The 27580-nt window shown below is 66.8% G+C and overlaps 4 protein-coding genes across 11 annotated transcripts in view; 1 reads left to right on the plus strand and 3 right to left on the minus strand.

Moving 5' to 3' along the window:
• Positions 1-3532, minus strand: part of RNH1 (ribonuclease/angiogenin inhibitor 1) — a 13956-nt gene extending 10424 nt beyond the window's left edge. For 2 of the 3 annotated variants that reach the window (XM_045581056.1, XM_045581055.1), the window contains exons 1-2: positions 3451-3532; positions 2759-3095 (exon numbers count right to left, since the gene is read on the minus strand). In XM_045581056.1, the coding sequence (XP_045437012.1) occupies positions 2759-3095; positions 3451-3517 (404 nt within the window). In that variant the 5' untranslated portion in view covers positions 3518-3532. Of the gene's footprint in view, positions 1-2305; positions 2437-2758; positions 3096-3450 lie in introns of those variants that run through there. The other variant, XM_036436215.2, reaches the window with a different exon arrangement.
• The window catches only part of HRAS (HRas proto-oncogene, GTPase), a 17402-nt gene extending 5330 nt beyond the window's left edge, over positions 1-12072 (minus strand). Inside the window, exons 1-6 of one of the 3 annotated variants that reach the window (XM_045581080.1) lie at positions 11924-12072; positions 10842-10999; positions 10551-10729; positions 10313-10472; positions 9663-9785; positions 5105-5112 (exon numbers count right to left, since the gene is read on the minus strand). In XM_045581080.1, coding sequence (XP_045437036.1) covers positions 9666-9785; positions 10313-10472; positions 10551-10729; positions 10842-10952 — 570 coding nt within the window. In that variant the 5' untranslated portion in view covers positions 10953-10999; positions 11924-12072 and the 3' untranslated portion in view covers positions 5105-5112; positions 9663-9665. Of the gene's footprint in view, positions 1-5104; positions 5113-9427; positions 9786-10312; positions 10473-10550; positions 10730-10841; positions 11000-11923 lie in introns of those variants that run through there. The other 2 variants (XM_045581081.1, XM_036436229.2) reach the window with 2 other exon arrangements.
• A 928-nt stretch (positions 12073-13000) lies between these two features.
• LRRC56 (leucine rich repeat containing 56) lies at positions 13001-21605 on the plus strand. 4 transcript variants are annotated; one of them, XM_045581060.1, is made up of 14 exons: positions 13001-13642; positions 14690-14763; positions 15102-15291; positions 16309-16396; positions 16849-16909; positions 17196-17292; positions 17362-17556; positions 18151-18283; positions 18680-18832; positions 18915-18979; positions 19239-19375; positions 19592-19623; positions 19672-19734; positions 20835-21605. In XM_045581060.1, exons 1-14 carry the CDS (start codon positions 13526-13528, stop codon positions 21161-21163), a joined length of 1734 nt encoding a protein of 577 aa, XP_045437016.1. In that variant the 5' UTR covers positions 13001-13525; the 3' UTR covers positions 21164-21605. The 4 variants fall into 4 exon arrangements, with proteins under 4 accessions (XP_045437016.1, XP_045437017.1, XP_045437015.1 ...); XM_045581061.1 differs by having other exon boundaries at positions 13002-13642; positions 17362-17469; positions 18100-18283; XM_045581059.1 differs by having other exon boundaries at positions 13004-13642; positions 16312-16396; positions 18100-18283.
• A 49-nt stretch (positions 21606-21654) lies between these two features.
• On the minus strand, positions 21655-26667 carry LMNTD2 (lamin tail domain containing 2). Its single transcript, XM_045581087.1, is given in 13 exon segments — positions 21655-21794; positions 21993-22076; positions 22079-22531; positions 22613-22967; positions 23046-23328; positions 23452-23966; positions 24283-24371; positions 24445-24516; positions 24779-24934; positions 25028-25112; positions 25447-25602; positions 25699-25903; positions 26329-26667. Coding segments are annotated over 13 exon segments (2640 nt in total). The 5' UTR covers positions 26384-26667; the 3' UTR covers positions 21655-21662.
• Positions 26668-27580: the final 913 nt, after the last annotated feature.

Raw genomic sequence — 27580 nt, forward strand, 5'->3', positions numbered from 1 at the left:
GACCAGACGTCCGGGTTTAACAATTTGCCCCGTGTCCCACGGGACTTGTTTAAACGCCATGGGACACAGGACAAATCGTTAAAAACCGGGACGTGTGGTCACCTAGGACGGGCGAGGACAGAGACCACAGATCCTCCATCAGCACGTCTGTAGTCTGTCCCTGCACCCCGCCATTTCACTTTTTGCCCAGTCCCAGGGGTCCCCCCTCTGCTTTCTCCCACTGCTCTAATCCATCACCAACGGGTTTTGTGTCCCCTCCTCAGATTGCCAGGTGTTGTAAGGCTGAGTAAAGCCAGAACGCAGTATTTCCTGGCAAACATTAAAGCAGGGCTAGGCCCCGAGGGCGGTTTCACCTTAGGCACTCATCTCATGACACTCATCTGGCGACTACGTGACTGCCGACCTGACCGCTGTGGAATGCACCGGAACGCACCTCCGGGAGCAGACCAGCCTAACCTGGAATTACGGGAGTGACCACCGACCCACGGCAAAGGCAAAAGAGGACTGACGCAAGGGCGCAGGGAGGGGGAGGCAAAGGGTCTTGCTCGCATAGCGGGGCTGGAGTGTAAAAACTGAGAAGGAAACCTAGAGCGGGTCCGGGTTTGAGTGCCACTGCGCTGGTGCCCCGGCTCAGACCCCAGCCGCTAGAATCAATAAAGACTTTCTGCCTTTGCGTCGGACTCGGCTCCCTGGGGGTCTGTGGGGTCCAGAATCTGCGGGGCACAACAGCATAAAAACAGAGGAATAAAAAAACCTTCTCTGCAGCATTCCCCGGTCCACGGGGTGCTGCTTCCCAGCAACTGCCAACGGTTTGGCTCAAATAAACACAAAACTCCTTTACTTTACAGGTTCCAATGTTTTCTATTTTCTTTTTTGTGTTTCCACATTAGCTCCACACACTGACTGGAGCGACCTTGGGGAGGACAGGGGAATGTTAGACACGGATGCTGTTTGAGACACTCGGGCCGCCGCTGAGCAGGCCACCTCCCGGGGCGCCCTGAGCCGGCGTGCCGGCCGAGGTCGCCATCAGGGGCCCCGCCTGACGGCACTGCGTCTCCCCAATCGGCGGCCGCCCGGTCAGCCGTTCACCGAACGCCTACTGTGCGCCTCGCCCACCGCGTGAGCAAGCCCTCAGCCAGCGCAGGTGGAGCTCCAGGTCCGGAGGGGACAGGAAACTCAGAAGGAAACGGATCGTGTTCAGACTGAGGAGAGTGCTCAGGGGGTGACACTGCGAATAAAAGGGACCCCCCTCTCCTTCCCTCCCAGCTCTACTCACAGGAGCAGGCGCCTGCCTGCCCCCTCTTCCCTCCGAGGCCCTCTTCCTCTACGGGGCTCACTTCTGCTACCTCTGTAACTTCCTAAATACACATTCTCTTGTATTAAAAAAAAAGGGGGGGGGATGGGGTGCTGCTGGAGCAGCGGGCCCAGGAGCAGCAGTCAGGTGGCAGGCTGGGGGAGGGGCTGGAGGGTTAGGCCTGGTGCTGGGCGGTCTGTCCTCTGGAGCGACCGAGGGGAGCGCCCTGGGCCTGGGAGGGTCCGGCTGGGCCAGCCCCTGCTGTGTAGCCAGGGGGTCCGGAGAGCCCAGGACGGGCCGGGCAGGCCGCCAGGCACAGGCCCGTCCGGGAAGTGGCCCCACAGCAGGTGCACGTGGTCAACTTGAACTTCAACGTGACTTGTGTGCCAGGAGCAGGATGTGTTCTTGGAGGAACCGGACAGAGGCAGTGAGGCAGAAAACCTGGACGCATCTCCTGACGTGTGTGCATGGGCTCCTGTCCAGTACACCCCAGGCATGAGGCCTGGTGGGCAGAGCGGCCCAAAGGGGCCAGTCCTCCCCCTGGCAGAGGGGTCTCTGTGGCCGGGTGAGGGGCCCCGGTGGGAGAGGTCCTGGGTGACCTGGGATCCCAGACCAGGAGGATGTGGCGGCGGCGGAAGCAGAGCCGCAGTGCTCGCACTCTGACCGGGAGGGCCAGGGGCTGGGCCGGGGCCAGAAGCAGGTTCTCCCCGGAGCCCAGGCAAGGAGCCGCCCTGCGACACTTTGACTTGAACCCGCAGCCCATGTTGTGTTTGCTTGTTCATCCGACCTCAGAGATCCCCCCTCTTCTGCTTTCTACCGCCCCCTTCAGCTGCCCCCGTGGGTTCCATGTGACCCCTGCGCCGCCTCCTTTTACCCTAACTTGCAACACAAGCCGCAAAGCTGCCGTTTTCGGGGCGTTTCCTCACCCCGCGGAGATGCTGCTTCAGGCGGAGCCCGTCGGCTCGGCTCTAAAAAATCCTGAGAAGCCCTACAGGCGCGGACATCTCTTACCTCGACACCATCCTACAGGGGGGCCTGCCTGGCTCTAAGGTGCTTCCAAGACACGGCTGGCCGGCGGCCCCGCCAGGCTGCACCGGCCCACCGGCTCGCCCCGCGCCCGCGCGTCTCCAGGCCGGCGAGGGCGCGGCGGCCGGCGCCCGCCCAGAACCGCCCCGCGCGCGCCCCGCGCCTCCAGCGCTCCGCGCCTCGGGCCGGCCGGGCCCCGCGGCCCCGCGACGTGCCGCCCCCGTGGCGTCGGCTCGCCCCCGCCGCAGGTGCCGGCCCAGCGCGCCCCAGGCTCGCAGGGGCCCTAACGGGACGGGGGCCCCCAGCGGGCACATGGCCAGGCCTCCGCCGGGGGTGCCCGTGCTGGGGCTCCGGGGCGAGGGCAGAGTCCGGCCCAGCCGGCCTGTGTGTCGGGACTGGGGGCCCCGCACCGGGGTTCAGGGAGGCGCGCACACGCACCGCGACACGCTAAGGCGCAGCCACGGAAACCACCCCCCGCGCAGGCGCAGCGCTGCCGCGCCCAGACTCCCAGGGTGCCCTGGGAGCAGGGCCAATGCGCACGCGCGGAGATGCGTCCGACGCTCTGACGTCCTCGGGGCGCGCCGACTTCCGCCCGCTTCGCCTGCCCCGCCCCCGAGCCCGACCGACAGCCTCTCCCCGCTCATGAGCGCTCCGGTCCCGGGTCTCCCACCGCCTGGCGTGAACAGCATGACGGCGCCCACAGGCGGCCCTGCCGAGGCCGGGCCGGTGCGCTGCCCCGGGCAGACCGCAGCCTTAGGGCCCTCGGGTGGTCGGGCTGCGGGAGTGACCGCCCGGGGCACAGCGGACTGTCCCCGGGAAGGACACACTGCGACGGGAGGCGGGCGGGGCCTCCCTGCCCGGTCCGGACCCGCGGTGGCGGCGCGAGCCCTGGGCGGCTCGGGTTGGGGTGAGCGGGCTGGACTTCGCGGGAGGCCCCTGCCCGCGGCCTTCTCTGCCGCCCACGGGGAAGGCTGGGGCCTGGGGGGCGGTGAATGGGCCTCGGACGCAGGTCACGGCGAGGGCCCGCCTCGGGCCGGGCCCTGAGTGTGCGGCAGGGCGCTGGGCCCGTGCGTCGGAGCAGAGGCCAAGTCTAGGTGCCAAGATTCTGCACTCAGTCCTCGGAGCCCGACTTTGCCGCACAGCGAGAGGCAAACGGACGTTGACAGACTGGTAGGCCCACACCAAAGGAAGGATCATCGCTATCGTGTAAGTGTCATTCATCCGGCATTGTCAGTGCTAAACTAAAAAAAACACTGAAACCTGTAAAGAATCTGTGTGAGCTTATTTGAGCCAAACTGTCAACATAGGCTGGGAAGCAGAACCTCAGCGGATTGGGATAATGCTCCGGACAATAGTGGGCTACACCTGTCTTTATGAGATATGGGAGCAATCATACTTGGGTAAAAACTGCTGTTAGAATTCTAACCTTGCTATCTGACTTCGACCTCAATTACTTGCTTAAACAATAGGGTAGTTACAGGAGATTGACTCCCACTGACTCAGTAGCTTTAGGAGTAGAAACTATAGGTAACCTTTAGAGATTAACCTCTGAGTTCTGCTTTTGTATAATGGGCAAGATAGGGCCACATTCCAATGTTCCCAGCCTTTAGAATTTAGAGCAAAGGGAAATTCCTGTGGTTTGAAGCTTTAAAAAGAATTGCCAACACCTGCATCAGTGCAGTTGGCCGTCGTGGCCAGTTTTTCAATAAACCCTTGCCTGTTTTTTTAAAATTAATTTATCAGCCTCCGGTGGTCTTATTTTGAACCCAGGGTTCAACCCCACAACATTTATACATGACAATCAAAGGAGGGACGCAGGTGGGTTACATGAAATCCATTGGTGATGGAGTGAGGAGGCGGGATAAAGCAAAGCAGGGAAACCCCTGGGATTGGATAAAAAGTAAAATGATGGACACATGCTTACGTGGGTGCAGGAACAATTAACATGATAATGAAGGAATTTGTGGTCTCCATCCAGGCGCCCAGCACATTTGGTTGTGCCCCAGGGGCTCCAGAAAAAGGGGAGTTACAAGTTACCCAGACATTTCAAGGGTGTGTCATCCTAGATGCAAAAAGATAGGTGGGCTCAGTTAAGGTGAAGGTTGACCTTGTCAGGGGAGATCCCGGCCTAGGAGGTGACTGCCCACCATCACTGGTTTAAAGTTTAATCAGACCATCCTCTGTGGTGACTTTAGGGCTGAGTCTGTAAGAGGGCCAGGCAGGCCTCCCCTGAGCTGCCAGGTCAGCACGTGCCCCTGCCGTCCACGTTTGCAAATGCTGGGGATGGTCTCACCTGAATGCACTCACGCAGGAAACACCGGCCTCTCCTTCGTGCCGCTGTGTGGTGCTGCTGAGGGTTCGTTTCACCTGGAGCAGAGCAGACAGGAGTCCTGGGAGGGGTTCCGCCAGTCTGTGACCCGAAAACATCCATGTCTTCTGCGTGTGAGCGGCATGTTCCGTGTGGACTTACAGGCCTGCACATACTCCTGCCGGCACTCCTGGAGGGCGTTCCGTTGCCTCTGGCTCCCAGGCTTTCGGTCAGTTATTCCTTGGAAGATGGCATGTCTTCCTGGGGGCTGCGAAGGTTTCCTCTTGTCAGGGTGGGGCAAACGTAGGTTTACAAATAGATGTTCTTTATTATTATTATTTTAAATATATTTTTTATTGATTTTTTACAGAGAGGAAGAGAGAGGGATAGAGAGTTAGAAACATCAATGAGAGAATCATTGATCAGCTGCCTTTTGCACACCCCCCACTGGGGATGTGCCCGCAACCAAGGTACATGCCCCTGACCGGAATCAAACCTGGGTCCCTTCAGTCCGCAGGCCAACGCTCTATCCACTGAGCCAAACCGGTTTCGGCTCTTTATTTTTATTATTATTATTATTATTATTATTATTATATTTTTACTAGAAGCCCGATACACGAAATTTGTGCAATAGCAGGCTTTCCTTCTCCTGGTTGCTGGCACCAGCTTCCCTCTGGCATCCGGGACCCGGGCTTCCCTTGCAGCCCGGCTTCATTCGGGCGGTCCTCCAAAAGAACGTCTAATCTAATTAACATATTACGCTTTTATTATTGTAGAAGATTCCTTTCAGAGAGGAAGGGAGAGGGAGAGAGAGAAATGTCAAGGATGAGAGAAAATCATTGATTGGCTGCCTCCTGGAGGCCCCCTACCTGGGATCTAGCCCTCAACCTGGGCGTATGCCCTTGACTGGAATTGAGCCTGCAACCCTTCAGTCTGCAGTCTGATGCTCTACCCACTGAGCCAAACCGGCCAAGGCTACAGTTGTTCTTGTGGAAAATAATACAGTAGACCAGCCTGTGTGGTTCAATGGTTGAACTCAATGTATGAACTGGGACAGTGATTGGCAAATATCAACAGTACAACGATTGAAATTTCTTTTGAGAGCCAAATGTTTTAAAACTTCTACCGCCACTTCTTGAAAATAGACGCGCCCAGGCCGTGGTATTTTGTGGAAGAGCCACACTCAAGGGGCCAAAGAGCTGCATGTGGCTTGAGAGTTGCAGTTTGCCAACCACAGAACCAAGAGGTTCAATTCTTAGGACACATGCCCAGGTTGCAGGCTCGATCCCCAGTGTGGGGCCTGCAGGAGGCAGCCAGTCCATGATTCTCTCCCATCACTGATGTTTCTCTTTCTCTTCCTCCCCCTTCCTCTCTGACATCAATATATATATTTTTAAAGTAATATAATACCCTGGCCAGGTAGTTCAGTTGATTAGGACATAGTCCCAATAGGCCAGAGATTGTGGGTTTGACCCCTGTGGGGGCACATACAAGAATCAACCAATGAATGAATAAATAAGTAGAGCAACAAAAGGATGTCTCTCTCCCCCCTTCCTCTCTAAAGTCAATAAATTTTTTAATGATTTATTTAAAATCACTTACATAAATGATTTTATTTATTTAAATGCAGGACTGGTGGACTCTGGTGGGGCTGAGGGACTGGGCACTGTCATCGTGTGGCTATGAGCAATGTGACAGTTATTATAATTTACATATTACCCTTTTATTGGATAGGATTTACCACAGTAAAGGTCAGGAATTATCTTCCTTTTAAATTTTTTTACTGTGTCATTTCATGCTGCTGTCTGTGCTCATGTGAGGGATGGAGGTACTTGGGAAGGTGGGTTCCGACTGACAGGGGCCGAGGGATGGCGAGGATGGCCTGTCCTTGGTTTGCCCTCTGAGCCCGTGGGAAGCTCGGCAGTGAGTGAGGGGCTGAGGAGTAGGTGTGACCCCGGCTTCTGTGTGGGGCGGGGACGTGCCTGTGGCCGGCGCTGAGGAGGGGCTCCTAGTGAGGAGGTGTGCATGAGGGAGAAGGTGGACAGGACCTGGTCCATGTCCAAGACCTGCCCGTGGCGGAGACTGCCCCCGAGTGGACAGGAGGCCCCTCAGGCAGCCGTCAGAGTGCAGCCCGATCTGGCTCCATCCCTGGCCAGCCCGAAGAGAACCACCCAGTGGACGCATCCACAGCAGATTGCTCTCTTTCCTCCCTCCCTCCCTCTCTCTCTCTCTAGCTAGCTCACTCTCTCCCCTTCCTCTCTCTAAAACCAATTTTAAAATATTGGTTTATTAAAAAAAAAAGGGGGGGGGTGAGAAGGAAAGATACAGAGGCTGGCTGGTGTGGCTCAGTGTTTGAGTGTCAGCCTATGAACAAGAGGTCCCTGTTCAGTTCTGTTGGGACACATACATGGGGTTGCGGCCACATCTCTCCAGTAGGGGGCGTGCAGGAGGCAGCAGATCCGTGATGTTTCTTTTTCTAATCCTTTATTGTTTAAAGTGTTATGTAAGTCTTCTTTCCCCCCATTGACCTCTCCCAGGCTGCCCCAGCCCCTGGCACACGCCCTCAGCCCCCACTGTCTGTGTCCTTCGGTTTTGCTCCTGTCCTTTGGTTGATCTCTTACCCCTCATCCCTCCCACCTCCTCCCACCCTCCATCCCTGCCTTCCCTCATAGGCTGGACAGTCCGTTCAGTGCTTCTATGACTCAGGTTGTATTTTTGTTTATCAGTTTATGTTGCTCAGTGATATTACTAAAGAAAATTTTTTTTAAAAAAAGGAAAGTTACTGAGAAAATATTTGCAAATCCTACATCTAATAAAGGACTCGCACAGAACTGGAACAAAATATTGTTAAAACTAAATAAAACAAATGATCCACTCGAAAATGGGCCTACATTCCGAATGGACACTCAGACAAAGATGGACAGACAGTCCTCGGTTACACTGGACACGCCGTTCGTGGCTGCGTCGCCATCGCCCAGCCTGTGACCTGGTGAGCGCGGCTGCCGCAGAGAACAGACCCGGCGCAGGCGGGGGAGAGGGGGGCGCCCTGCAGAGCCCCCCGCCTGGGCCTCCCATCAGCTGGGGTGCTGCCTCCACGGCCTTGCTCTGCGGCCACAGCTGAGCCTTATCCCATCCCCACGCTCCGGCTCCGCATCCTGTGGCCCTCTGCTCACACCTGGCGCCCAGCGCCTCGGGCCGGGCCGGACAAGCCTGACCTGAGCCCACAGGCGTCTGCGCTGACCTGCAGAGCTGGGCCCATGCCCACTGGCCGCCGTGGGAAGGGGAGCCAGGCCGGGATGCCTGCCCCTCAGCACAGGGTGCCCCACGCGGGCCTCAGTCCTCTGGAAGGAGGGTGTCGGCACGGGGGCCGCACTGTGGGAGGCGGCCTTGGGTGCCTAGGGCACCTGCCAGCGCCTGACCGGGGAGCAGGCTCCGCTTGTTGGGGGCCTTTCGGACTCCTTCAGTCAGGGGTCCCAGGCCCCTCGTGAGCTCCTGTGGGAAAGCTTCTCTCAAAGGGGAAGCCCCACTGGTGAGCACAGCCCCCAGGGCTGACCCAGCACCCCCATACACCCTCTGCTCCCCAATAGGTAGCTCTCGGGGCTCCGTTGGGGGTGGGGCTGCCCAGAGACCGTCACAGGATGCTGTCCCTGAGCCACCCCCACCCTCACCGCCAGGGCCTGCCCGCGGGGCTGCGGGGTGGGTGAGGGTAGTCCTGGAGGAAGGCGACTGGGTCCTGGGGGCACGCTTCCCGGCTTCCAGGGGGAAGGGCGGCCCGGCGTGGGCTCCTCTGGGGTCGGGGTCGTTCCCATTGAGGGGCAGTTGCTGTTGCCCCGTCACCAGTGGAGCTGAACTGGCCTGGGAACCCCAGTGCCCCTGGGGGCCACCTGGACCAGAGGCCTCGGGCTCTGCTGGCCTCAGGCCCTTCTCACTCACCCGGTCGCTGTGGGCCGCGCCTGGAGGCAGCACGGCCCTCAGTGCGCAGCGACCGTGCGTGCGGCCGAGGGCCCGGCCACGGAGGTGCCGGCTGGAGCTGGGCAAGGCCCCCTCCACTGAGGCCACAGGAATGGGAGGGTCCTCTGCTGCCAGCGCCCCTCACTGCCCCCCAGCCAGGAACCTTGGGGGACAGTGGGGACCCTCCAGCCGGCTCGTGCCCACACCAAGAATGCCTCCTGAGCCGCCCGGAAGCCAGCCTGGGCCCGAGCACGATCAGGCCGCGATGGCGGAGCTCCGAGGGCAGCAGTGTGCCCCCTGCCCCGCGGCCCCAGCACACGGCCCCCCGAGTCACCCTCTCGGGGTCACACGGAATGGGGAGAGCCCGGCCAGTGCACCTCTCTCCTGCTCTGATTTGGAAAACCAGTTGGGGCTGGGCATCGGGCGAACCCTACAGACCCCGGGGACAGCAGCCTGGGGGTAACCAGTGTCAGCAGGGCAGCCAGGACACCACAGGGCACGCCCTCGCCAGCCACACGGCCCAGGAAGCAGCTCACCCAGCTGCTGGCTTCCAGCGGGACCCTGGCCTGGAGGGCAGGGCGCCCTGACGCAGTCTGAACGAGAGCGAGCCCCGGGGTGGCAGGACGGGCCCCCGGAGCGCTCTGTGGCCACCTGCACCCACACAGCCGCCTGCCGTGACCGGAGTCCGCTCTGGAGCGGCAGGCCCGGGACTGGGGCGGGGGGAGGGGACGGGCAGGCCAGGCCCTCAGCAGAGAGGGCAGCAGGGCTGGCAGAGGCCACTGGCTGGAGGACGCTGAGGTGGAGGCCCCCACTCCCCAGCCCCCCCCCCATGAGAGACCGCACACCACAGCTGGCCGGACGACAGGGTCGAGACCATCAAATAATTTACTGCAACTGAGCCTGTGCCCAGGGGCCGGGCCGGGCGGCTGGGGCCAGCGGCCTCAGTTCTCCAGTCTGTGCAAAGCGTCCTGGGAGGTCCGGTCACTGTGCCCAGCCCGGGATGGCCAGGTCTGGCAGCACTTCCTTCTTTCCCCTCGCCCAGGCCGGCCCCTCGGGGCTCCTGTGCGGGTGCACCGGCCGCGGGCGTCAGGAGAGCAGGCACTTGCAGCTCATGCAGCCGGGGCCGCCCTCGTCCGGCGGGCTGGGCTTGGGCACCTTGTGCTGCCGGATCTCGCGCACCAGCGTGTAGAAGGCGTCCTCCACGCCCTGGGGAGAAGGAGCCGCTCAGGGGGGCCAGCGGGGGAGACATGGAGACCGCGGGACCCCACCCCTCTCCGCCTGCACCCACAGTCAGAGCCGGCTGCTGCTCCCACTGCCTCACCCCCACCCCGGACACCTGCTCCTCAGCAGCTCCCCCAGGCAGGTGGCCCCGGGCCTGGCTCTGAGCCTGACCGCCCTGGTCCCCAACAGCCCTCCCGATAATGGACTGAGACACCCTGGGGGCAGAGGGGCTGGGGCCCCAGGGTCACCGCTCCGGCCTGGCTCAAGACAGCTCTCCAGGGACCTCCACTGCTACCCTCCCCTAGACTGTCAGCCCTGACCCGGGCCTGGCCTCCCTCGCTGCCCTGCTGTCCCGGGAGACTTACAGCGCGAGGGGCAGCTGGGTCCCGGGGGTCTGGAGCCAGAGCCAGAGCGGCTGCCCTGTGTTGAGGGAGAGGGGCAATGAGCAAGGCTCCCTGGGGGGGCGGGGCGGGGCGGGGCCCTGGCTGGCTGCGGGCGGGGCGCCGGCTCACCTGGCGCGTCTTGGCGGAAGTCTCGATGTAGGGGATGCCGTAGCTGCGGGCGAGGTCCTGAGCCTGCCGAGACTCCACGGTCCGCGCGGCAAGGTCACACTTGTTCCCCACCAGCACCATGGGCACGTCGTCCGAGTCCTTCACCCGCTTGATCTGCTCTCTGCAAGGAGGAGGGCGTGAGCCGGCGGGCGGGCTGCAGGCACGGCTGCATCCAGGCGCGCGGAGGGCGGCGGCTCACCGGTACTGGTGGATGTCCTCGAAGGACTTGGTGTTGTTGATGGCGAACACACAGAGGAAGCCCTCCCCGGTGCGCATGTACTGGTCCCGCATGGCGCTGTACTCCTCCTGGCCCGCCGTGTCCAGGATGTCCAGCAGGCACGTCTCCCCGTCAATGACCACCTGCTTCCGGTAGGAGTCCTGCGGGAGGACACTGCTCAGGGCCCCTCCTGTGCGCCCCAGGTCCTCCGGCGAGGGGACCCCGCCAGGCCCCGCAGGGTGTGTGCGGGTGAGGCGCGGGCCGCTCACTCACCTCGATGGTGGGGTCATACTCGTCCACGAAGTGGTTCTGGATGAGCTGGATGGTGAGGGCGCTCTTCCCCACGCCCCCGGCGCCCACCACCACCAGCTTGTACTCGGTCATCGTCCCCGGGGCCGCGGCTCGCCACGCCCGGTGGCCTCCTGTCCCACCTGCCAAGGAAGCCCGTCAGCCACGCCCAGGCCCGGTGGGCAGACCCGTGGAGCTCGGGGCCCCACATCCAGGTTCCCGCCGCCCACCTGTGGCGTCCGCAGCCGCGCTCAGTACCCGTGAGGGGCAGGGCGGACAGCCGGGAGCATCTCCCCACCATGCCCCCGAATTAGAAGCTGCTGGGTAGGCAGAAAGCCGAACCCCAGGCGCCGCGGGCTGAGGTTACAGGGCCCCCTCCCTACAGGAACAGGTCCTGCCGCGGCGCGGCGCCCAGCAACGTGCCCGGGCAGGCCAGTGCCAACCCGCAGCCGCCCGGCCCGCCAGGCGCATGGTGCACTGAGCAAGCTCTCCCGGGAGCTGCGGACGCCACGGTTAGGACAGGGACCAGGGTGTCCTGCCACGGGAGCCTGGGAGAAAACCAGGCGGCCGGGGGCCAGGGGCGCACAGGTTGACCGGCAGGAGCCGGAGGAGTGGGAGCAGGCAGGCAGGTGGGAATGAAAGGGGCCTGAGGCCAAGGCCCCGCTGAGGGCGTCTCCGACTCCCACGTCTAATGAGGGGGCGCCCTTGTGAGAACAGCGGGCCGCCCAAGCCTCGGGCCGGCGCGGGCCCACGCCCTTCGGGGGATCCCGGGACCGTGGCGGCGGGAGACCCGCCCAGAGGGTGGCCCGGGAGGCCTCGGCGCAGGGCGGAGGGCACTGGGGGCCCAGGAGGACGGAGCCCGGAAAACGGAGCCCGAGGAGCCGGCGGGACGAGGCACACCTGGCGCCCCGGCGCCCGCAGCCCCGACCCCGCGCCGCAGCGCCCCGCCCCGCCCGCGGCTCACCTGCGCCCCCGCGCGCCCAGCCAGGACGGCGGCTCCGGATCGGCCGCCCGGCCCCGCCGCCCGACCCCAACGCCCCTCCCGCCGCGGCCGCCGCCGCACTCACCGCTCACAGGCGCGACTGCCGCCGGGGCCGGGGCCGGGGCCGGGGCCGGGGCGGGGGCCGGGGCGCGCGACTCCCCCGGGGCATGGGCTCCGACCGCGGCGGGTGCGGCTCCGGCTGCGGACGGAGGACTCGAGCGCGGGCGGCGGACACTCGCCCGGGCCGCGCACGCCCCGCCCCGCCCCGCAGCCGTCCATTAGCCCTGCGCGGCCTGCCATTGGTCGTGCGCCCAGGACCCTGCCTCCAGGCCCGCCCAGCCACGCTCCGATTGGCCTACTGGGCCGTCCGTCAGGGGCGGCGGCGGGCGGGGCTTCCGGGAGCGGAAGGCGCGGAGGGCGGTGCCGGGGTGGCTGGCCCTCGTGGGCCGCCGCCGCCGGCGCGGGGCGAGGTCATCGGGGCCGGGGCCGAGGGTCTCGGGCGACAGCTTCTCGGGGAGCCCCGGCCTCTCCCGGAAGCAGGGCGGACGCCCGGGGAGATAGGGGCGGGACCGGGAAGCCAGGCGGCGGGCGGGTGTGGTCTGGGGCGGGGTCGCCCCGGGAGCCGCTCCGGGAGCCCCGCGCCGGGCTCCTCCGCACCTCGACGGCGCGCACGGCCGGCCCACGCCCTCCGAGGTCTCCCCGGCGCCGCGCAGCCCACCGAGGGCCCTGGAGCCGACCACAGCACCGGGAGGGGGGAGCCCGCAGGTTCTGCCGAGAAGGCGCAGGGCAGGGGCCGGAGCCGGGGGTCCTCGGTGGCCCCGCTGCCCTGCACCCCTTCCCCGCAGGCGGCTCTGGGGCGGCCGCTTCCTCCCCCTGGACGCTCGGCAGCTCCCTCGGGGGCCGGGGCCGAGCGAGGCCGTGCACCGGGCGGCGGTGCAGGAGCGCCTGGTCTGAGCGGCCCGCCCTCGGCCCCGCAGAAGCTCGCGGTGCGGCCCGTTCGCCCTCGGCGCCCCGCAGACCCAGCCCAAAGTTGCGGTGGGCAGAGAACTGAAGCGCCCCCACCATCAAGCACACGGCTCTTTTCAGGACGTGTTTCTAACAGGATTTAAATGTCACAGGAGCGCACGGACACCCCCTGTCACCCCTCAGCCAGCACCCCACCCTCTGCCGGCCACCAGCCCCTCCCGCAGCTCACCGCCTGCAGGCCTTGGCCTTGGGGGCCCCGGGGGACCGTCCCGTCCCCACGACGGCCCCGCGCTCCGCGCCGCGGGCAGAACAGACGCGGAGAAAAGGCGGTGGAGCGTCCCGCGTGGACGCGGACCGGCCTCCCTTCAGGCCTCCGAGTCTTCGCTTCCCCCGTCCTGGGGGTCCTGCCCGCAGCGCTTCCTCTGGGGGTGACACCCGCCGCACCTGCAGGCGGAGGCGCCCCCCCAGATCGCCGTGGCGGGGGCGGACCCCGGGCCTGGCGGCGGCTCGCCTGCATCTCCGCCCGAGGGGCGCCCTCGCACGTGCGGGGCGGCACCGCCCGGAGCCCCAGCGCTGCCCTCGCCCGACCTTGCGCTCCGGGCCCCGCGACACCTGCCATAGCAACCGTTGCTAAGGGGTGTGTCCCGGCCCCGCGGGGCCTTAGATGGTTCGGCGGCTCATGAATATTTGATTATTCAAATGAGGTCTTGCCCCGGTTGCTATGGCGCCCAGGTCCCGCAACCCCGCGTCCGGAAGAACAACCCGGAATCGGAGAGAGCGCCGGGCGCGGAGGGAGCCAGGGCCGAGCCCGCAGGGCCGGGCACCGGGGAGCCCTCAGGTGAGCCGGCGGCGGTGGCCGCGCTGCCTCCCCGGCGCCGCGGGTGGACCGGACAAGGGCGGGGGCGAGGATTAAGCTGCAAAGTCAGAGGGGGGCTCAGCGGTGCCCCAGAAGTTAAGTCTGGTCCCTGGGGACCCTGCCTGAACCCCATCCCGGGCTGTGTCTGAGGGGCTCCCGGCACTGAGATGGGGGCCAGGCCCTGCCCCTGGGCGAAGGGGCGATAGCAGACCCTGCGGGTGGGGGTCTCCCTGGTGGGGAGAGCCTCTCCGTCGTGGTAGTGAAGGAGGGAGAGGTCAGGGGCCCACCGAGCTGATGGGCGGGGTGCGAACAGGCCGGGAGCAGTGAGGACAGATTCGGGCCAGCGCGTAAAAGTGAGGGGACAGTGTTGAGATGGGAGTCACAGCCTCCAGCCCAGGCCCCGCTAGACCCCAAGACCTTTGGGCCAGGCTGGACAGACGCTGTAGCCCTACTCCAGGCAGGCCCTCAGCCAGGGGGCTCAGGCACACAGGGAGGAGGGTGCTGGGCCCGCCCCGGGGCTCCCTGTGAGCACCCCGGAACGGGGCCTGGCAGCCTGCAGCCTCCGGGCGGCCGGGCCAGCAGGGATTCCAGGCGGAGTGTGTGCCGGACTGGGCGGTGAGTCCAGGGTCTGAGCCCAGCACAGGCCCCTGTGTCTTTAAGGAGCAAAGCCGGGAGCCAGGTGCGGGGTCCCCAGGGCCCGCGGTGTGGGGCATGTGGGAGGGGCAGGGGCTGCAGAGCGAGCTCACGGGGACGGACCGGGCAGTAGAGCCAGAACCCCTTTTGGAGACCTCAAGGGGGTCAGGGTAGAGGAAGTGGGCCGGCATTGGCACCGAAAGGACCCCATCTCTCACCCACCTGCGGGCTGCCCCAGCGGCCAGGCCCGGGCCCCATTGGTGCGGTGGGAAGGAGCAGGCTGAGCCCTGCCACTTCTGCTTCTCCTCGCTCTGGCCCGTGGCCCTGCCAGCCTGTCCGGGGCCTCTGGGCGCTGTGCCCTGGGCCGCGCCTGGCCCACCCTCCTCTCTCTCGCAGGTGCCGCCTGGGGCCACATGCCACCCCCACGCCCCGATGTTTGACCCTCAGTGGGAAAAGGCTTCTGCCTCCGGGTGAGGGGGCTCCTTGGGCACCGGGGTGGGGGACACGCCTGAGACCCCGGTCCTGGCCCCTGACGCCAGAGACCACCGGGCGGAGGAAGCGCACACAGGCTGAGGCAGGGTCTTGCTGCCGGTCACAGCGGGCAGCCAAGCACACGCTGCCCGAGCGAGACACCTCTATGGGCCCTGGAGGCAGGCAGGGAGCGGGGTGTGAGCCAAGGCCCAGGGAGGGGCGCAAGGCTGCCGGCAGCTGGGCTGGTGAGGACCCCCTGGGCCTTTTCCATACCTGGGCCGTGTGGGGCGTGCGGGCTGTGAGGCCAACCCCCACCCCCGCCGCCTTGGCCCCGCAGGTTGGACGTGAATGGACCAGGCCAGGAGCAGGCCCCCGGGCCTCGGCCCAGCATGGCACGTGTCCTTGTGCGGGAGCTGAGCTGGCAGGGCCCCTACAACCCCCTTCCGCAGAGCAAGGCCCCGGCCGCAGAGCAAGTCCAAGGCCACGGCAAGCAGCTGCTGGAGGACTGCCTGTCAGCGGCCCGGCTGGTGAGCAGGGGAGACGGCCAGGGCTCAGGCCGCAGGGCCTGCAAGGGCCATGCTCCGGGCTGCTGTCCCGCCCGCCCTCTGTCCCGCCTGCCGGCCTGGCTGGCGGGGGTGTGTCCCGGTGCCTGCTGCGCCCCTGGGGCCGAGCCCCGCTGCTTGGTGACATATGTCCGGGCCCCAGCAGGGGCTGAGCGAGGCAGGAGCTCCCCTCCCCGTGTGTGCTGAGCACCGCTGTGCCTGGGCTCTCAGGGCAGAGGGCTCGGGCCCGAGGTGCCCAGTGCAGGCAGTAAAGGAGCCAAGAACTGGTGGGTCCTCTCTGGGGCAGCTGGTGAAGGCTTTGTCCCAAAACGGGGCGCGGGGAGGGGTGTCCCCGCCATCGCCCCGCCCTCAGGCCTGCAGGTCCTACTGAGCCCTCTGGCGACAGTGGGGTGGCCTCCTGGGCAGCCCTGCACCGCCCTGCACCCTCCCTTTCCGGCCTCGTTCGCCGACCATTGGCCGCGGTGAGGGGCGGCCGCTGCAGTGCCAAGCCCTCCATCGCCGCCCCACACTCACCTGGAGGGTCCTTGGACCCCCCCATGGGGTGATGCACCTGCCAGCCTGCAGCCTGGCTGCCTGAGGTCCCGCCTCCTGAGCAGCGTGGAGAAGGGTCCGGTCACTGCAGGTGGACGGGACACTCGCACCAGGCCCGGCCCCCGTGCCTCCGCTGCCCACACCTCCCATGCCCCTGTCCCGCAGGCAGCTGTCACGTCGGAAGGGGTCCACCACCAGCTCCCGGACAGAGGACAGGGTGGGACTGGGTCTGGCCTGGCCTTGCCCAGCGAGTGCCAGGGGCAGGGTCCGGCCGGGCAGTGACACCCGTGGCACCTTGGCTGGGCCTGGGGTGCACCTGGCCTGGTCACCTGCCCAGCACCACACCCAGGAGCCTCTCACAGGCCAGGCTGGGACAGGCCAGGAGGGCCCCACGGGGGGCGCCGGGCGGGAGTGCCCAGGGCTGAGCCCCCGCCCCCCATGGTCCTGCAGCAGGCCCTGGCCCAGGCGGACGACCTGCGGCTGGTGAGCACGCTGGAGATGTGCGTGGACACCCGCGAACACAGCCTGGGCAACTTCGGTGAGAGCCCTCGCTGTCCGCCCACCACAGCCGGGCCGCGCCGCTCTCTGGGGCCGCTCGCTGGGCCCTGCCAGCAGGACCACTGCACCCACGGGCCCGCCCCGCATCCTCTGTCTCAGGGCCAGTGCCCGGGCCCCGGGAGGAGTCAGTAGCTCAGAACCCTTCCCCGGGACTTTGGGGCGCTCAGGGACACGGGCTGGGGGTGCCCATAGGCAGGCCTTGGAAGGTGGCCCCACCCATGCTCGCCGGCTCCTCTCCTCCAGCCCAGCTCCCGGAGGCCTCCACGTGGGCCCGTTGGTTCAGGCGCGCCTCCTGCGCCCCACGCTGCACCCCTCGTTTGAGCCTTGCACCCACCTCAGAGAAGCCCCAGCAGCAGGGGCAGAGGGCCGGGAGGGTGCAGAGGCGGGGCTGGGGAGCAGGCAGGCGGCCTCTGACCTCCCCGTGGCCCACAGGGGTGCACCTGCCCAACCTCAGCCAACTGAAGTTGAATGACAGCCGCCTGGGCTCCGTGAGGTGAGCGCCCTCCTGGGGCCACGGGCGGCCGCGGTGGACTGCCGTGCCGGCGTGGGGAGGCTGGCTGAGCTGCCCAGCAGCAGGCCCGGGCCCTCCGTTTTGCCTGACCGAGGCCAGGGTTGTGCCCGAGGGAAGGCAGGGAGCCCTTCTTCAGCCTAGACAGAGGCTGCCACGAGCCACACTCACACCTGTGTGGACCCGGGGACAGCAGGTGTGGGTGTGGCTGGGCACCAGGCATGGCCCACCACCCTAGGGAGCACTGACCACCCAACCCTGCCCCCTGCAGAGACCTGGGCACCTCCCTGGGCCGCCTGCAGGTGCTGTGGCTGGCGCGCTGTGGCCTGACTGACCTGGACGGCATCGGCTCCTTCCCGGCCCTGAAGGTGGGCATGGGGCGCCCCGGGCGGGGGAGGGGGCCCGCCGGCCCCGCTGACGTCCCAGTGCCGCCCCAGGAGCTGTACGTCTCCTACAACAACGTCTCGGACCTCAGCCCGCTGTGCCTGCTCGAGCAGCTGGAGGTGCTGGACCTGGAGGGCAACGACGTGGAGGACCTGGGGCAGGTGCGCTACCTGCAGCTGTGCCCGCGGCTGGCCATGCTCACCCTGGAGGGCAACCTGGTGTGCCTGCAGCCCAGCCCCTCCAGCCAGGTGCGTGCGGGCCAGCAGCCGTGTGCGAGGGAGGGGGCGCTCTGTGGCCTGGGGGGCGCCCGCACCCCGAGGCTCCTTCACTGTGAGCCAGAGGCCCGGCAGCTGCCAGTGCACCCTCCTGGGCTGGACACACTCCTCCGGGCCACGTGCACAGGCCACGTGGAACCACGCATGCTCAGTGCCTTTTCCACATAGAATTGTGCGTACACACTCACACACACACACTCACACACACACTCACACAGCCTGCAAGCCTCTGCACACTCACAGCGGCACACGCCCCTGCACTGCCAGCTGCCATCTGCTCGGGCCCATGCTGTGAGCTCAGGGCAGCCCCGCGGGCCAGAGGGCACCCCTGGATCCTGGCTGCGAACCTGGACCTTGAGAGCACCTGGGAGAGGACCCAGGCCCCCAAGTCCCTGTGCCCGAGAACGGCCCAGGAACCAACCCCACCCACCCACAGTGGGTCTGGGGCAAGTGGCCCCAGGACTCAGCTGGCCTGAAGGGCCCATGGCCCCCCGCCTGCCACCCTCTCTGCCGCAGGTGCCCCCGGGCTACAACTATAGGGCACAGGTGAGGAAGCTCGTCCCCCAGCTGCAGGTCCTGGACGAGATGCCCACCGCGCAGACCGGCCCGCCCGCCGCCCGGAAGCTGGACCAGGACTGGCTCCTGGTAAAGGAGGCCATCAAGGAGGGCAGGGTCCTGGACAGCCTGCTGCCCAGGCTGGGTACGCAGCCCTCCCCCCCTCCTGCTGGCCTCGGCAAGGGCTGCCCAGGGAGGTCTCTGCCCGGGCCTCCCCTAAGACAGAAGCTCTCGCCGCCGGCCCCGCGTCCCAAGCCTCTCAGAGGTGGGCCGCCTCAGGTGCCATCGCTTCTCAGCCTTAACCAGGCACCCCAGGGCCCTGCACACCTGCCCCCACCCACCCCACCCAGGACACTCCCCGTGAGCAGCGCCTGGCAGGGGCCCCACACCCATCAGGAGAGGAAGAAGAGCCCAAAACCTGGCCCCGGGACACACAGGTGTTGGGTGCCCGGGACCCCTGGTCTGTGCACAGAGCCTTGGGGGGCTTGGGCTGCCCAGTGGGCAGGGTCGTCGGTGACCTCCGATTTTGACCTTGGGGCAGTTCGTCCGCACGGAGACCCCATTGGAAGATTCGGCCCTGAGCGGGCGGCCCGGCCTTGGCCCCTCTCCCTCCTGGCCCCTGGGGGTCCCGTGCCCGAAGCTCTGCTTCCCAAGGACACAGCCCCAGAGGATGACACCAGCAACCTCACCCACGGTAACTGGCCTGCCCGCTCCGCAGGACGTTGACCCTGCAGCCCCTCCACCCAACCCAGGCCCAGCCACTCCTCCTTCCGCAGGCTCCAGCCAGGTCCTCTGCGGAAACCCCACCAAGGGCCTTCGGCAGCATCAGCACCGCTGCCAGGTACGCCCTGTCCCCCAGGAGCCGGGACCCAGCACGCACAGGGCGCCCGTGTCCCGGGCTCCGCTCCCAGAACGGCCTGGCGCCCTGGGCTGTCCTATGAGTGGACAGCACCCTGGCCTGCCAGGGCCCCCAGCTATAGCCACTGCGGGGCCAGGCCCCGGCTCTCCCATGCCCTCCGCAGCCGGACAAGTCCTTCTCCCCCAGCCTGCTGCCCGCCCCGTCCCCTCCATGCCCCCAAACCAGCCCTTTCCCTTCTCAGACCTGGGTGCCCCCAGAACAGCTGTCCCCACTCAGGCCTGAAGACCTGGCCACCAGGGCCTCCACCCCAGGGCCTGACCCTGCAGACAGCCGGGACCTCCTGGCACTGGCCGGACTTCGGGCGTGGAGGGAACTGCGGTGGGTGCCTGTCCCTGCACGAGCCTGCCACTGTGTCCTGTGTGGTGGGGGGCCGGGCCGGGGCCGCGCGGCTGAGCAGCCGCTGGTCCCAGGACGGCCAGAGGAGCTGGTAACGGGAGCCTGAGGCTGGGTGCCATCACGGCCCCACTCGCTTGGGAATGGCTCCAAGGCGGGCAGGCTGCAGCCCCTGCCCCATGCCGGCCCTTTCCCCTGCAGGTGCCTGGATTCTGGGCCGGCAGGGGCAGCGGCAGGGGCAGCGGCAGGGGCAGCGGCAGGGGCAGCGGCTCTCCCCGGCCCACGGCTGGGCCCTGAAGAACATGAGGACAAGGCTGAGCCCAGCTCCCCAAGCCCGGTCCCAGGTACTGAGGGCCACAGCCAGGGCAGGAGAGCCCCCCCCGCCCCGGGCTCTGAGCAGGCCATGACCCCAGAGGTCCTCTCCTGGGGGGCTCACCGCTGAGGGGACAATCCGCAGAGGCCCTCCCCCGAGGCCACCAGGGCTGGACGGGAAACAGAGGCACAGAGAAGGGCCGGGCTGGGCCGGGGCAGGAGGGGCCATGCCGATGGGCAGGACGGCCGGGCAGCTCCGGGGAGCAGGCCGGCTCTGGCAGAGGGACAGGGCCCAGCGGGCGGGCAGGAGACCGGCCTGGGAGGGGTGCCTCCCTCCACCTCCGGACAGGTGAGTTCCTCCCCGAGACACTGGCTTCCAGTGACAGGGGCAGAGTGAGCAAACCCAGGGGCTGCGACCAGAGGGGCCTCCCCGGGGGCAGCGAGCGGGGGAGGCTTCCTGGAGGAAGGGCCTGAGCAGGCGGGACAGCCGGAGGGCCAGCCCAGCCAGGGCCCTGGTAAGCAGGAGCACGGCTGGAGGCTGGCTGAATGGCTCTCCTGACCTCCCCCCGCCCCCCCTCATCAAGGGTACAGGGCCAAGCCTCTACCTGTCCACCTGCCGGCCTGGGGGGAGGGGCAGGAGAGGGTAGACCCTGAGATCAGCTAATCAAGAGGGGTCGAAGGCCAGCTGCCTAGTGGAGGGTGAGAAGTCACCAGAGAAGACCAGAGGAGTGGCCGGAGTGGTGACAGACACCGGGGCTCTGGAGGAGGGGGAAGGGGAATCAGAGCCCCCCCATTCCAGGCTGGGTCCAGGTGGGCACTGGGTGACCCCGGACAACTGCCCCGTCCGCCAAGGTGGGTGCAGGCTTTGGTCTACAGCAGAGGTTTGGAACTGGCCGAGGGCCGCCCGCCAGCCTGTGAGCAGGCCCTTGGGGGCAGGACCTGGTGACCCAAAGCCAGAGCCCAGGAGGGGGCTTCCGCTCAGGCTGGGGTCAGAGGGGACCCCGGGGAGCAGGAGGAGGGCAGAGGGGCACTGCCTTGGGGAGCGAAGGGTTAGGGGAGGAGCTCCAGGGGATGCCTCCACCCCATGATCCCTTGGGGCCCCGGTCTGACAGGCTCTTTTCTTGGTTTCCAGGGCCTTCCAGGACCTCGGGCTGTCACCTGCTGCCCTCTCCCCCCAAGGTCCCCATGCCACCTGATTCCAGCGGCAGCTCCTGGGGGTCTAAAGACCTGCACCTCCGGGGGCGTCGGCTCAGAGCCCTGGGGCGCTCGGGGCCTGGCCTGGGTCCGGGGCTGGTTGCCAGGGCTGCTCTGAGATCAGCCCTGGAGGTAGCCACAGGCCCGAGCTCTCCAGCCCAAGGATGTCCAGGCCCCAGGCCAGCACCAGACCCAGCAGCCAGCCCGCCAGCCCTGTGGTGTCTGCCCTGCCTGAAGCCCCTCACCCCAACCCAGTCGCAACCCTAGTGTAAGCCCCGCCCACTGCCGGGCTGGCTGGGACGGGGCCTCACAGAACCCAGAGCATCTGAGAGGAGAGGGGAGGAGGTGGGCCTGGCACAGGAGAGGCCCCTCTTGCTGGACAGAAGTGGGGAGTTGGGACCACCAGGGAGGAGGCGCAGGAGAGAGCCCAGCCCCCACTTCTGTGGGGCAAACCTTCCCAGGCCTGGAAGAGACCGGATGCGGCCCGGCCCCTCCACTTCCCCCCAGCCTCCCCTGGAGCTGCGGCCCTGGGGCCCGGGCCCAGCGCCTCCCTGGGCGTTAAAGCCTGCGGCCAGGCCCCCCATCCCGGACGGACCTGCAGGGACGGGGCGGGGCCACCGGGAAACCAAGAGAATCTTTCCGACTCTCAAGTGTACAGAATGCAGTTTACTTCGTAGTGACGCTGGTTCAATAAATTATGCAGCTGGCACTGCCTGCCTCCCACGGCTGTCTCCCGTGGCCCCCGGCGCCCGGCCCCCGCCCGGCTCTACACCGGCCGGCTCGTGGAGACGGGGATGGGCGGGCAGCTAAGGAGGCGGAAGCCGAACCTCTTCTCCCTCATGCTCTGCACCGACAGCGCCACGAAGGGGCAGTCCCGGTCCACGGTCTTCCGGCTCACCTGGGGGCAGGGCGTGAGGGCGGGGCGGGGCCACGAGGGCGGGGCCGGAGCGGAAGGGGGGTAAGGGGGCGGGACCAGCTGAGGGGCGGGGCTTCGCGGAGAAGGGCGGGGCTAGAGCGGAAGGGGGCGTGGGGGCGGGGCTGCATTGGAAAGGGCGAGGCGTTCCACTCGCGAAGCCCCACACGCGCGCACACTCACCCGGATCCTCTGCTCCTTGTGCTCCTTCCCTGCCTGGTAGTCTGCGAAGCCCGGCCCGTCCGCTGCGGGGGACAACGGTGAAGGGGGCGTCGGGCCGGCCTCGCCCATCCAGCCGGGCCGCCCGGCCCCCCGGCCCCCGCGCACGCACGCTCACGGGGCAGGGCGGGCAGAGGCTCCCACGCGTCGGTCTCGGCGCGCTCGGGGGTTGCAGGCACCTCCCCGGGGCTGGAGCGCTTGCTGGGGGTCAGGCCCGGCAGCAGGGTCGGTGACCTGGTGGGGCGAGGGGGGCGTTTGCGGGGGCAGAGCCTGGGAAGAGGCGGAGGTCCAGGGACCCACGGTCCCCACCTCGGCCTCCGGCGGCCCCGGGCCCTGGGCACCGGATGGCTGCGCGGGGGTCGGGGCCGGCGCCCCTTCTCCGGAGTGTCGGCCGCAGGCTCGGCGTCCGGGAGCGGGAAGCGGTCGATGGACACGGTGGTGTTGTCCTCGAAGGTCCTCGGGGCGGGCGTCACGCTGTGCGGAGCCTGGAACTGGCTGAGGAGCTGCGGGCGGCGGGCAGGGCCTGGTCACCCGCCGCCTCGCGCCCCCCCCCCCCCAGCCTCCTTGCGGGGACCCGCACCCACCTCGCCCTTGGGGCTCAGGAGCAAAGTCACGAAGCTCCCGCTGGCGTGGAAGTGGCGGGGGCCCCCGCCCACGGACGAGGGCGGCTGCTTGGCGCCGCCAGGCCCCTTGCCCCGGCCCCGGGGCCCGCGCCGGTTGCGCGCGGGCGCGGGGGGTGCGGGGCACACCGTGACGTGGTGCCGGGGCTCCAGCAGCGTGTGCGGCGGGAAGCGGTACAGATACACCGGGAAGTCGTGGTCCAGCTGCTGCAGCGTGTAGCCCCCCAGGTCCACCGTCTCCTCCGTGGACTGGTTGAGGACCCGGATGAACCGCTCCCGAAGATTCACGGCCACGATCTTCAAGCAGGAGCCCTTCCAGCTGGGGTGGCGGTGGCTGGTCAGGGCCCTCCTGCTCCCCGCCCTCCCCCGTGTTCCCCCCTCCCCGCCTCTCCCTCACCTCCAGGGGCGCGTCAGCGTCAGCGGCCAGTCGTCGGAAACCTTGCGGGCCTTGCGCACCGGGCCGATCCGGTCTGAGAGTGAGAGGGGGGGGGGGGTTTGGGGGTCTGTTTTGGAGCCAGACCCCACATGGAGCATTTTCTGGGGCAGGTCCTGTGCAGCCAGCTGGCCTGCAGCGCCAGGGGTCGGGCGCAGGAAGGGGGGCTGGGCCCTAGGGGCTGAGGGGGGCAGAGGAGGAGGTGTCCGTCCGAGCTGGAGCACGAGGCCTGCCAGACCCCCTAATCCTCCCAGAGAGGCGGACGGAGCCGCTCAGCAGGCGGCTGGGCTGGGGGACCTGGCCCAGGGCCCCCGCCAGAGGTCGCCAGGCCTGCAGGGCAGAGGGAGCGCGCAGGGGGCCGCCCAGCCACCTTCAGACCCGGCCTTGGAGTCCTTGATGGAGCTGCGGAGGGAGCTGCGGAGCGGCGCGCCCTCGATCACCCTGATGACGCTGCCGGGGCGGAATTCCTGGGCGCACCAGGTGGAGCTCCAGGCCCAGGAGTCCCCGGCGAACCTCCAGCCGCTGGAGTCCTGCGACTCCCTGGGCAGGATGATGCGGGGCCGATGGTCCTGGGAGCTCAGGGAGCTGCGGGTCCGCGCAGGGATATGCTCCGCCAGCACATGGCCTGGCCCCGGGGTGGGGCGCCTGGGCGCCTTGCGGAGGCGGCGGCGTTCGGACGTGTAGGAGGTCTCGGAGCTGCTGCTGCTGCTGCTGCTGCCGCCGCTGTCACCCACGACGGGCAGGGAGCTCCACTCCACGCTCTTGCGTTGGGAATGCTGTTTGCCCAACCTGGAGGCCTGCTTTTCCGGCTTGCCCTCCCCGGAGCCAGGGGTTTCCGTCGGCGAGGCCAGCGGGAGCTGCGGGATCTGCCGGTGGGAGGTGCGCCTGCAGGCCACAGACTGCTCACCAGCTGCGGGGCTGCTGCTCCCGGACCCAGCCCAACCCCCAACGAGCCTCCCATGGTTGGCGGGGCACCCCAAGTGGGTCCAGGGCCCCAGGACTCAGCCTGGGAAAAGGGCACTTGGCAGGACAGAGGTGGCCCGGAGCCCTTCCCTCCATCCCCAACCCTGTTCGAGCAATCAGGGAACAGGTTCCAGGCACTGAGGGTGGCGCTTGGACTCTGGCCCTCCTCCGCTGCCCGGCCAGGCCAGCCCTCCCTCCCCAGGCCCTGGAGGCATCCCTCCCTGCCCAGCACAGTCACTTGGATTCCGAGCTCGAGTGAATGCTGGCCAGGAGGTTGGGGTATCGATGGGCGATGGCGTTCCAGTCCACGTCCTCCATCCGGAAGCCCTGCCCACGAAGCAACAGGCATGCGGCCCTCCCCTCGCTCGGAGCGGGGGCACCCGCGGGGGACCTTGCTCACCTCATGACGGGAGGAGCCCTCATCCTGGTCAGAGGTGTCGCTGAGGTCCAGCAGGGTCTCCGCAGTCACCACCTGCAGGAGGGACTAGAGATCAGTGGGTGGGGCTGGGGGGCACCTGTCCCCCCAAGACATCTCTCCCCTTCGGCCTCACCAGCCCCCAAGCCAGACACATGCTGACTGCCAGGCGGGCCAGGGTTTGTAGTTCCTCCCTGCCTCGGGCCACAGTCCTGAAGGGGGTGGGAGGCAGGCTTCCCCAGCAAGCCAGAACCCCCCAGCAAGAGCGCAAATCTGGCCGCTGGATCGGGAGGCAGGAAAGTGGGCGGGCCGGGCTCACCTCCACACTGCCCGTGGAGGACTTCAGAATGCGGCCCACCCAGGAGGTGCTGGCCAGTTGCATCAGGCAGGATTTGTGCAAGCCTTCCAGCTCTTCCTCCAGCTGGTGCATCACGGTCTTGGTCTGCTCCAGCTGCTCCTCCAGCTGCTGCTTCTCCTGCACCAGGAGAGGCCGACGGTGGGGTGGGGCCCTCTCTGCCTCTGCCCTCTCTCCAAAGCCAGCCCCTGCCCAGCGCCCCGGCCCGCTCACCAGCTGGGCCTGTTCCTTCTGCTTTTTTAACTCCAGAGTCAGCTTCTGGACCTGGGTGTGCAGGAGCTTCTCCTGACTGCGGGAGCTGGGAGAAGGGGGCGCTCAGTGCCCCCCCCCCCTGCATACTGGGTTGGCCCTCAAGGAGGGGAGCGGGAGGGGCCCGGGCCAGCCAAGTCTGAGAGGTCGGGGTTGGAGGCTGGTCCTGGTTGGGCTCAGCACCCCGACATGTTCAAGCTCAGGGTCTAGGCGGGTGGACAGTATATCAAGTCTTTCAGGATTAGGATTAGGCAAGAGGTAGGGTTAAGTGAGGGTCAGGGCGGGGGTCAGGTTGGGTTCTCGGTCAGCCTTGGGGGTGGGGTGGGGTCAGGCAGAGGCCAGCCGTGGCTGGGTTGGGCGGGGGCCTAGCTTGTCGCTGCTACCTCTCCCTCTCCGGTGGAAGCCTCGCCACCTCACGCAGGATGCGGGAGCGCTGGGCATCCCGCTGGCTCTGGAGGGACCGCAGGGCCTGGATCTCCAGTTCCCGCTGCCTCCACACCAGCCGCAGTGTGGGGGGATCCAGGGACTCGGGGGCCAGTCTGCAAAGCCAGCACCCCAGCTGCCTCTCCGGCCCCAACCGCGGGCTGGCTGGCCTGCTTTCTGAGTGGCTGGCCACCTCCCTCTGCCCTCCTTACGGCAGCTTGGTGGAGGCCACATGTGTGGGCCTGGGCTTGGTGTCCCTCCGGGGGGCGGGAGCCACGGGGCCTGCAGGTGTGTCCGCCGGAGGCTCCAGGTGGCCGTTGACTGGCTCTCCATCCGCCAGAGATGGGAGAGCCTCTTCCTTGGCTTCTCCAGCCTCCGAGAAAGACTTGGGGGCCATTTTGGATGTTCTTGGAGAAGCTGAGAGGGGTGGGGGGGCTGTATGCCCTGGATGCCACCGGCATGCACTCCCTCGGGCTCTCCTTAGCCTCCCGCGTGGATGCGGCTGACAGCCCCAGGCAGCACCCCTGGGGCGGCTCTCTGGGGAGTCCTGTGCGTGTGTCTCTGCTCCAGCGGACACCAGGCTGTGGGTCATGCGGGTGTCCACGCCTGTGTGCTCCTGACCAGGCCAGGGCAGCAGGTCACACCGCTAGGCAACACGTCACATGCGTTTCCGTCCATTCTCTGGGGTCTCCTCGCTATCAGCTTTGCCCTCCAGGCTCTGAGGTACCCACCCCAGCCTTCAGCCTACAGCAAGGGTCCCAGAGGTTCTGGTCCTTTACCCATGATGCCATGTCCCTTCCTCCCCACCTCCCAAGACCCAGGGCCCTACCTCTGACACTCACCTGAGGCCTGAAACCCAAGCAGACCCGGCGGAGAAAGGCTCTGTAGCATTGCCATGGATACCAGCACCAGAAAGGGAGGGGCTGTTTGTTACCAGGAGCCTCCAGGGTGACCCCAGACCATGGCCCTGAGTGAGCCCCAGCCCCCCCACCTCCTCATCCTGGAGGGCTGGCCCAGCCTGAAGGAGGAGCCCAAGGTAACTTCGGAAGGCCCAGGGCACACGAGTCCCCAGCAGGCCTGCCATGGCCATCCTTCAGCCCCACAGGCCCTGCCCAGCCAGCCCATGGAGCTCCATCAGCGAGTATTGGGGACTGCTGTCCTGGGAGTGTCCGCACGCTGCAGGACCACCCTCCTGAGAATTTGGACCTCACTGGGCCGAACCCGCAGGAGGGGCAGAGGAAGCAGTGGATGGTCCCAGAAGCTGGGGGAGGGGCTTGCTGAGTGCCCAATGCCCACCTACCTGACCCACAGCCAGAAGCCTCACTTTCCCCTCCATCTCCACCACCTTGTCACTAGGGACGCCTGGAGACATCCCCATAGTCATGACAAGTGTCCCCTCTGCCCAAACCTGACCCACAAGGCAAATGGCCTCCAGCCTTGGTCCCCCACCCCACGGCACCCCACCTTCACCCACTGAACATCCATTTATTCAGACCTTCAGCTTCTGTTCATGGGGACCTCCTGTGGTGGACAGGACATGGGCAGGCGGGAGGACTGCCCGGGGTCCAGTCCGATTAGGGCAGAACTGGTTCTTTTTTTGTTCTTTTTTTCTTTTTTTTAATATTTACCTGAGGATTCCCATTGATTTTTAGAGGGAGAGAGGAAAAGACAGAAATATCAATGTGAGAGGAACACATGGATTGGTTGCTTCCTGCATGCATCCCCATCGATCTGGGCCCCCCGCGATTGGTGCCCTGGACCGGATTCCATCCCGGGACTCTTCGGTCTGCAGGTCCACGTTCTACCCACTGAGCCAAACCGGCTAGGGCAGGGACCCTGGCCGGAGAGCTGGCTTGGGCTCTCCCGCGGGACAGCAGGACTGGTCAGGCAGAGGAGCGTGTCCACAGCGCAGGAGGGTCAGGAGGGGTGGAGAGAATTGGGCTCAGGCAAAGAGCCCAGGGCCTTTGTCACCAGCACTTCCGAGGGCGGGCCCCTTCCCCCACCAGGACGGCCAGCCCGGCTGCAGCGAGAGGGGGCCGGTGGCTCCCCAGCCCCCCGGCCCCACGTATCCCATGACTGCCGCCGTGGGAGCAG

Source organism: Pipistrellus kuhlii, unplaced genomic scaffold (genome assembly GCF_014108245.1).
Source record: "Pipistrellus kuhlii isolate mPipKuh1 unplaced genomic scaffold, mPipKuh1.p scaffold_m20_p_132, whole genome shotgun sequence".
Lineage (NCBI taxonomy): Eukaryota > Metazoa > Chordata > Mammalia > Chiroptera > Vespertilionidae > Pipistrellus > Pipistrellus kuhlii.

Coding starts and splice junctions, on each gene's coding strand:
- LRRC56 (XM_045581058.1), top strand. CDS start 13,526: ATGGCGCCCAGGTCCCGCAACCCCGCGTCCGGAAGAACAACCCGGAAT. Junction 13,643..14,689: donor GGGCACCGGGGAGCCCTCAG/GTGAGCCGGCGG, acceptor TCTCTCTCGCAG/GTGCCGCCTGGGGCCACATG. Junction 19,624..19,671: donor TGGGCCGGCAGGGGCAGCGG/CAGGGGCAGCGG, acceptor CTCTCCCCGGCC/CACGGCTGGGCCCTGAAGAA.